Source organism: Haliotis rubra, unplaced genomic scaffold (assembly GCF_003918875.1).
Source record: "Haliotis rubra isolate DU_JTF1 unplaced genomic scaffold, ASM391887v1 Scf193, whole genome shotgun sequence".
NCBI classification, from domain to species: Eukaryota; Metazoa; Mollusca; class Gastropoda; order Lepetellida; family Haliotidae; genus Haliotis; species Haliotis rubra.
The window spans coordinates 1,148,848-1,158,547 of record NW_025765925.1 but is presented as its reverse complement, the minus strand read 5'-3'; the positions used below and the strand labels follow the sequence as shown (position 1 = coordinate 1,158,547).

The following is a 9,700-nucleotide window of genomic DNA, read 5'->3' as shown; positions in this document are numbered from 1 at the left end:
TCGAGAAACAGGATTCCACAACAAGAGGAACTAGGGAAAGCTTTGTTTCCCTTACTGATGTAAGGTCACGAAATGTCATGCTTTATGATGAACTGTTAAAAACTCAGGCAAAAAGTGTTGGGCGATAGGTTAGATTTTGGCTTCAGTACTGTTTGGCTAAATCGTTTCAAACAACGTCATGGAATATATAATCACAAAGTGCATAGAGAATCTGCCTCTGTGAAGGCAGGCAATCTCTTCAGGAAGTCATCGCTGGCTACAATCCTTGTGACATTTGTAATTGTGATGACACTGGCTTATTCTACAAAATTGAACCGAATTCTACTTTGAGTACTGGTCCAGTTTCAGGTTAGATACAGCCTAAAGATCTCCTGGCCGTAATGCTGACTGTAAATGAAACTGGCACCGAAAAGCTGAAACAGCTTGTCATTCACAAATTCATTCTCCAAGATGTTTTGGTAGAACATTTGATCCCACATCTCTTTGTCATTGGTATGTCAACAAACGAGCATGGATGACATCGTTATTTTCCGAGATTGGCTTGTGAACTTCGACCGTCAAATGGGATTGCAGCCACGTGATCCTGCTGTTGGATATCGCCCCGGTTGACTGTTATTTGTCACTTTCTCCCGCCAAATACAACTTCACATATTCAGCCACTCGATATTGGTATCATCAAAAACTTCAAACTCCAGTACAAAGAGCAACAAATGAAGCTCTATCTGGACAATACACAGACTAAAACACCACAAACTCTTGACGTCAAGAGAGCCCCGCTCTTCATCAGAACAGCTTGGAACAAAGTCAAGCAACAAACCATCATTAACTGATGTCGCCACACGCACATTCTGCCATCTAATGAACCAGTGGCCCCTGATTCTTTTCACCGATGCCGAGGAAACAATTGCAGAAATTTCGACAGCTGTCAATAGAGTGTATGGGGCAAGCATGTTGACAGATGACTTTCTCAATGCTGACAGCAATCGGCCATTTGAAGAAGCCCTGTCCGATGAATCCACGTTCGACATGGTACGAGTCACTGAAAACAGTGAAAGCAACGATGACGAAGTTGACGACAGCGAAGAGCCCACCATCCCCAAGGCTGCAACTGTTAAAACTCATCAACCAAATCGTTTTAGTTATATTTACACACACGCTTAACATGAATCATGATTGTCCTGTTTTTGCATTGACCATGAACGTGATCTGTTCTAAAAATTCGATAATTCGACATTCTTGTTAATCCGACAATTTGCTGTGCAACGGACGATGTCGGATTAACAAGACCTGACTGTATACTATTTCCAGATTTGTCTGTGAGGTGAAGAAGACGTTATATGGACTTGTGGTCTTCCTCCAATTACATATGGACAGCATTGGCAAAGCCTACAAGTTACCAACTGATGACGCCGTTTGCAAACAAAGAACACCCGGGATAACAGGATGAAAAGTCGTTCTAAGGATCAATCCAGTAAGCCACAGGTTCAAGTCAAAGTGACCCCACCAGGGGAAGTTTTGTGGGCAAAAGGTGGCCTTGGAAGTGATAACCCTAAGCAATTATTGGATAACATTTACTACTTGATTGGGATTAATTTCGCTCTGAGAGACTTCTCAGTTCTCGTTATCTTCTGATCTATACTGAGAATGTATCATCTAAATCCAATCAGGGGGCCTTAAGCAACGGAAATGTACAGCAAAATCTGTGAGGACCTATGAGTACGTTGACAAGCCTGAAAGGTGTTTGGTTGCACTCTGAAATATATTTAACCCATAGACAACCCCCCAAACAGACAGTGTGACCCCTTCTACTTGCGACCATTACGAAAAACCAATGGCCGACGTGTGATACATCAGTCAAGCAACTGGCCGCCACAGTCTACCTGCTGCAGTGTCGGACATTTGCCAAAGAGCTGGATTGATCGGACACAGGACCAACCACTCAGTATGCGCCCCTCGTTTGTTTGAGGTTGGTGTTGATGAGGAGGAGTTGATATGCGAGGTAACTGGGCACCTGCGAGGAGCCTTAAGCGTACCAACTGGGCTCAAAAAAAGAAGGTCAAGCTCTTCTGCAAGGTCAAGCTTCAGTTCCTGGGTCAGCCAGTTCCACCGCCTGTTCAAGTACTGACATATATAACTCTGACGACAGTGAAATAACAACATTCTGTTCCTGTTAATGTGAATGTCAACTAAATGTAGTTACAGATAAAAAATGTTAAACTGTAAAGTTGTGAATGTTTTATCTTGGTAATGAAAATACTTATTGTTAGTAATGGTGACTTTTCGCAGGGAAAGTCTCCTTTACTGAAATGTAATGGATAGCTTTGCAATGACCAAGCCGAGCAGGTGTATTTTGATAGGAATTAAATTATGGATATAACTATATGAATTTGGTTATATATTCTGTTCCGATATCTTTGATCCATATTAAGATATCAGCAATTTTTTTCAAGCAATGACCAAGCCAAGCAGGTGGATTGAATTATTGATATTAATCAAATAATTAATTCTACATGAAATACGTTTATCTCGCTCCATTCTACCATAACCACGTTGATGAAGATTTCAAAAAATACATACTGTGTTGGAAAATCAGAGGTATATAACGTGATTATATACGAAGATCTTGTACGTTTAAAAGTGATTATGCCACCACGTTGTGATCAACTGTTCTATCATGAGCCAGGCATTATTTCATTGCCTGATGATGGATTACATGTGTATTATTAAGTGTATTCCTCGCTTGTTATGGTGATGTTGTCAAGATGCAATAGACTCCTGTTTCGATCCTGTCCGTGTTTTGCACAAACACTCTACAGTCAAATTCCGTTTCGTCTTTAAGCACAACGGGACTTTATGCATGAAAACACCTTTCACAGTGCTTATCGATATTATCGACATTAAGACAAGAACATCCATCACAAGGGATAAATATTTCAGTGCCAAAACATTTAAGTATCTTTTTTATTATGTAAATTATCATTTAATAATTGAGTTTTTAAAAGAATTCAGAGTTGATTTTTGATAAATTTTGATTTATATGTTTTGTGAATAAATAAATGATATTTTATAATCGGGAGAATAAATTAGCAACTAAGATAGTTAGTGGCTGTATCCTTGAAAGGGTTTAAAGTACTGTGAAATGATTGTCCTCCTGAGAGGGTACGTAAGTCCCAAAACTTTCAAAGTCAATTTCGCTCTACACACCTTTTCAAGCGTAGAATATTTGTTTTATTATGGCTAAATATCAGTACAATCGCCAATGGCTGAAGGGATGATATAAGGGTACATGCTGGTAGCCAAAGTACTGTAAGCCCCCATGGTCTCTAGAGTGGTGATGATCTACCTTCAGTTGGTGGCGATCCTGAGCCCTGTTTTATATTTTATTGTCCAAATATGAAATCATATTTTAGAGATATATGCTAGTTTTATTTCTTATTACTGTGATATACTAGCTGGTTTTTTTCTGTCCTTCGTCGACAGGTTATTAATATTGCGCATTTATCATGAATTTATAAATATTTTAAGTCATGATATGGATGAAATACTGACGTTGTGAATATAAACTTTAACTCACTCACTCACTCACTTAGACGAGAACACTGCAATGAAATCAAAGAAGTCAAATTTTTAAGAAATCAAATATCCACTGTGTCTTCTTTTATTGTTCGTTTTGGCCGGATTCAAAAGTATATATGCACAAACAATAGCCCACACTTCAGCAAGGTTGGTGCTAATGGGTGCAAGTCGTTATAATTTTTAACTTGTGATTCAGTGCCTGTAAACATCATTATAAAATATAAATAACTCTTAAAACGTTGAGTATGTAAACTTCACTTTGGTAACTCGATAAGAGTGAGTGAGTTTAATTTCAGTCACGTCGTCAGTATTTCAGCCATATTGTGACTCTATCAGGTTATACTACTCTGCGATAATATTAAACAGTGCATTTCAAACTAAAATCTGTCAACAAAGGACAGTAAAATGAACACGCAACGGTCGTCTGTACATTTTGACAGCACCACAAGTATTGAGTGAGTGAGTGAGTGAGTTAAGATTTATAGTCACTTCTGCAATATTTCAGCCATATCGCGACTTTAACACAGTACAAATTCATAATCAATGCAATTACATTATAAAAAGACAAAACTCTCGACGAAGAGACAGTAAAATAACTAAATCAACAACAAGTCTTGAATGAGTGAGTTAATATTTAACGTCACATCGGCAATATCTCAGCCATAGCGTGACGAAAACAATTTATACAATAAAAAATGAAAACATGGGCATCGACGATGGACAGTAAAATACCAGAATATCACATATATGAACATAAAACTAACATGTCAAACTAAAAGATTTTACTTAAAAAAGACAATAAACCTGTCGACGATGGACAGTAAAAACTCCTAGAGTATCACAGATATGAATAGAAAACTAGAATGTAAATCTAAAACATTTTAATTGAAGAAGACAGTACAATATAAAACACGGGCTATAGATCGCCAACAACTGAAGGTAGATCACCATACTAGGAACCATGGGGACTTACATTACTTTTGCTACCTGCATGGAGCCTAGCTGGATTTACACCACCCCTTCAGCCGCTGGCGATTGTAGGATGCTTTAGCCGAAATTTAAAAGAACAAAAATACTACGTTCAAAAACTTGGTACGTGATAATTTTACTTTGAAAGTTTTTGGGACTTACGTACCCTCTCAGGAGGACAATAATTTGACGCTACTTCAAGCCCATTTGAGGATACAGCCGCTAACAATCTAAGTTGATAATCTGAACTACCAATTTTAAAACTCTATCTATTTACAAAACATATATCAAAATTCATTGAACAAATCTATCTCTTTTAAAAAATCAATGATGAAATGATAATTAACTTTATTAAACAGATCCTTTACTGTTTTGATATTGAAATATTTATCCCTTATGCTGGGGCTGGGAAATAACGTGAATAAAATAGACAATTGTCGGAATTTAAAAAAATGTTGCCAGTTACCATGATGACATTACAGTTATGGGCAGTACAGTTGACCTAGACCTTGATATGATGAGTTAGTTTGTAAAGATTTTATGTCGCATCAGCAGTATTTCAGTCATATATCGTGACTAAAACAAGTTATAGATTCATAATAGATCAGGTCAAATTATAAAACCCTGTCAGTGAGGGAGAGTTAAACATTTTTATTTTTACTATAGAAGACAAAACAACCTAAAAACAGGCTACAGAAGGTAGATCATCCTATTAGGGACCATGCGGACTTACAGTACCTTTGCTTCCTGCATGGACCCTAGCTGGATTTACACCATCCCTTCAGCTGTTAACAATTTAGACGAATCAAACCATACATTAAAAGGACACATATTCTATGATTAAAAAAGTGGTCAGTTTAAATTTACTTTTGGGACATCCACATGGCAATGGAATTAGTTTATTTCATCGACGTTTGCACACACTGCAGCTGGTAGAAAGAACAAATTAGTTACTAATAAAGAAAATACCATGGCGGTATTTGTCTTTTTTTTCTGACGTATTTTTCTGTTTTCAATTCCTGTTATAGTTCAAGATTAAACAAAATGTTTCTTTCTGAACTAACAATCACCATATGCCGTTTTCTCTTTCAAGCTGTTGAAGCTTTTGTTCTTTATGCAGAAAACCTGCGCACGATTTGTTTTATGTGAGACACTCATGGCGTCCCATGTAGGTATTGAATGATCTCTGAGAGGTGCTTTTGTTTTGACAGGATGATCAAGAAATCGACATTGCTAGTGGCGTTTTGTTCCACTCTGACTTAAACATACAAATAGTGTTGTCAGTGTCTGATTAGAAATCAATGAACACGTCCTTGTCCACCCGTAACCATGACATACCCAAAATGAATACGATTTATACATATATATCGACATAACGAACACTATAAAGTGATGTGCTGCTTGCGATGTGGAGCTTTTGGTGAAGGGAATTTAATACACATACAAACTGCAGGTGATGTCAACATACCTAAAACATTCATAGGGAGGAATCATTTTATGTATATAAGTGACATGGTCAAATCAGTGTAACAAGAGCCCACAAGTTCTACTCCATATAATTGTAATGTTTCTAATTTCTCCACGTTCTTTTGAGGTTTATGTGGTAATGTAGCTTACATATGTCCGATTTGTTTGGCGGAAGGTACAATTGCAGTGACGTTAACGTCATTATGGTGTCGCACAAAAATGACGTCTAATGATCAAAGTCATATATCTAAATGACTAAAGTGAAGCGAAGGCGTTCATTCCTCTTTCAAAAGCTATACGCTATTTTGCATTACCACCAGACTAACCCATTGCCCATATATGAGTGAGTTTGGCTATACGCAACTCTTAGCAATATTCCAGCAATATTATGTCGGGGGACACCAGAAATGGGCTTCACACATTGTACCCACGTGGAGAATCGAACCCGAGTCTTCGGCGTGACGAGCGAACGCTTTAACCACAAGGCAACCGCAACACCCCTGCCCATATATAATTAAAACTGCAGCATGTTAACCACTGATAAACATATGATTTGCTGCATGAGCGAGTATGTAGGGAAGCCTTATAATAACAGTAATCAATCGTCATCCGAATCAGTTCCCCGCACTGGTCTTTTCATATGTCACAGTATGACGGGACCGCCCCTGTTTAAATACATTTTCCCATTTGATTAATAATACGAAAACTATTCCTGTCACATGCTGCGGTTCAACTAAGAAAATAACGGAATTGATTTTAAGCAGATATACATTGACGACACGATAACCAAACCGACGTTGTGTACAGAGAGCAATGTCAGTCTGCTGATGGTATTGACAAGATGAACAAGACAAGTGAGCGCTGACTTAGTTGTCGTGAAGCAGCGGGACTGTCAACATGTTCCTGCTACTGGTGTGTCTCTGTGTTGTAGGAAATAACGGTAAGACAGTGTCACGGCTAACAGTAAAATTTAACACTAGTGGTTTCATGACAATATTATTTTCTTCACGATTTTATTACAGTAATTTTCAATGATTCCTTCATATGAATTTCACGACTATTTTGCCTTATGCGTTTCATAGAGTCTGTTTCGGTGGATAATCCTCCTTTCATGAATGTAGTCTCAAATATGTTTCACGCTACTGTAAAAAAAATTGAATTGTGTGTGACAGTCTCAATATTAAAGATGACTAATTTGTATGAAACAAAAGAAAGACACAATTTTATACCTGCAAAAGTCATTACTTTTCAAACCTAATGAAACATACCAACCGATTCTTCTGTACTATGGACGCTTGTGGTTTATTGGTTCCTCAAAGGAGGTTAAAGTACTGTAAAACTATTGTCTTCCTGAGAGGGTACGTAAGTCCCAAAACATTTCAAGTAAATTTAAGTCTACCAGGTTTTAATCGTAGTAGTTTTGTCTGTTTAATGTATGGCTAAATCACAGCATAAACGCCAATGGCTGAAGGGATGGTGTAAATCCAGCTAGGGTCCATGCAGGTAGCAAAAGTAATGTAAATCCCCATGGGCCCTAGTATGGTGATCTATCTTCAGTTGTTGGCGATCAATAGCCCATTTTTACATTGTATTGTCCAAATATAATTTTCTACTTTTACAGATATATGCTAGCTAGTTTTAACTCAATCTGTGATAATCTAGTGGTTTTACTGTCCTTCGTTGACAGGGTTTTATATGTTATATGTATGTATTATGAATTTCGAACTAGTCACGATATGGCTGAAATATTGCAGATGTGACTTTAAATCTTAACTCACTCACTTGATCATTGGTGTATCGTACCGCATTTGATGGTATTTATTTGGCGAGAAGGTATTGACTGTAAAGTGTAGGCAAATACTTACTTCCATAATATGTCATCCCTATTTGTCATTTGCGCCTTGTCATTTAGTGAAAAAGGTACATTTTGTAATAATGAGGTGAATCTAAAATACACTCAGGTGAATACTACGAGCCAGGGCAGCAGACTATCAGACCAATGTCTGAACCACAAGTCCTAGTAACAAGGACCCTTGAGATGTTTTGGCTCTATGGTTGACTATCAGCCTTAATTAGGCAAATGAATCAGGCGACTAGATTGCATCTATTTAAGTTTTTCAAGCCTTTAGATTTTTCATATTTGATTTATATCCAATATTTTATCCTAAAAGATGTACCTTTTTGTTGTTACTGAAACTCGTTTCTACATAAAATACCTCTTTATTATGTAGCAAATGGCAACAGCAGCAGTGGAAAGGAATTCCTGGTCACCTTTCCAGAAAATGCATTATACCCCAACGAGCCGAAACAACAATGCATCATCGTTACAACCGTTCTGAATGCTGCGTCTGTGCAGGTCACCAGTCTGTCTCTGAGCATCAACTTCACACAAACCGTGAACATCACCAGTGCTGAAGGCGGTTATATTTGCCTAGAAGAAGGCATCCAGTTGTCAGGGAGTGGAATAACAGATAAAGTAGTACGCATCATCTCCGATAACGACGTAAATGTTCTTGCTGTCGATTTTGGAGGTTTTTCAATGGATGTATATCTCGCACTACCAGTTGATCAGTTCGGGTTCAGTTTCTATGTAGTGACCTATCAGAGTACAGGTGACAAGACACAGTTCTCAGTGACGTCTTCTTCCGCCGATACTTCAGTAACCATAGAGTTCCCATCTGGTCTGGCTACATTACAGTATAATAGTATCACCATTCTAAATCCAGATATAATAAATGTAACCCTACAAAAGCACGAAGTTATCCAGTTCCAAAATGATAGAGACCTGACAGGAACGTACGTGTCATCAAACAAACCAATTGCTGTCATAGCGGGAGCACGGAAATCCTCTTTGGACACTACAAAAACCAAAGATCATCTTGTTCAACAGATGACCCCCGTTACTACATGGGGCAAACACTTTGTGTCCGTTCTCTCCCCAGAAAAGACTAACACATCAGAGGACCTGTATCGCATCCTTGCAAGCACCTCAAACACAACTGTACATGTAGGGGGTTCAATTTACAACCTGGAAAAAGAAGGGGACTGGTTGGAAACAAGGATCTCTGCCACAGATCCTGTGAAGATCACGTCGAATGAAGCGATATTGGTGGTAAAGTTTGTGACAGTTACAAAAACCTTTGACCCCTGTATGATGATTGTTCATCCAAACACCCAGTGGCAATATCAATACAGCTTCCGGTTTCCTAGCAAAAAGAGTTCTGCGTATGTAATTGTCGTCATTGACTCGTCCTTCAAATCAAGTATAATGCTCAACTCACAACCTCTCGATATACAGAACTGGGTTGAAGTCATGGATGCGCCCCTGACATCTGGATATATCCTTCTTCCCAAAGGCTATTACGTCTTACAAAGTGCCAGGACTGTGTTTGCAGTATACATACACCAGAAGATTAGAAGTACAGGCGCCTTCTGTTCAGCAGCTGGAATGAACTTAACGCTGATAAATGAGGTAAGAAACTATAAAGATCAATTGATATGATTACTTTCTTGATCAATTAACTATCCTACGGTCTGATAATGTACATATGACCAACAAAATTGAGTAAATGTCAATATTCTTTCATTAAAGAATTGGATTCACACAAAAGAAAACATTACAACTTGTCAGCCAAGCACATTGACGACATCCACAACAGACTCTACCACCACAACAACGATCACGACA

The 9,700-nt window shown here is 38.1% G+C and overlaps 1 protein-coding gene across 1 annotated transcript; it reads left to right on the top strand.

Moving 5' to 3' along the window:
* The first annotated feature begins 948 nt into the window (after positions 1-948).
* LOC124274691 (IgGFc-binding protein-like) lies at positions 949-9,341 on the top strand. Its single transcript, XM_046710056.1, has 5 exons — positions 949-1,138; positions 1,775-1,942; positions 6,944-6,952; positions 8,244-9,129; positions 9,311-9,341. Exons 1-5 carry the CDS (start codon positions 949-951, stop codon positions 9,339-9,341), a joined length of 1,284 nt encoding a protein of 427 aa, XP_046566012.1.
* Positions 9,342-9,700: the final 359 nt, after the last annotated feature.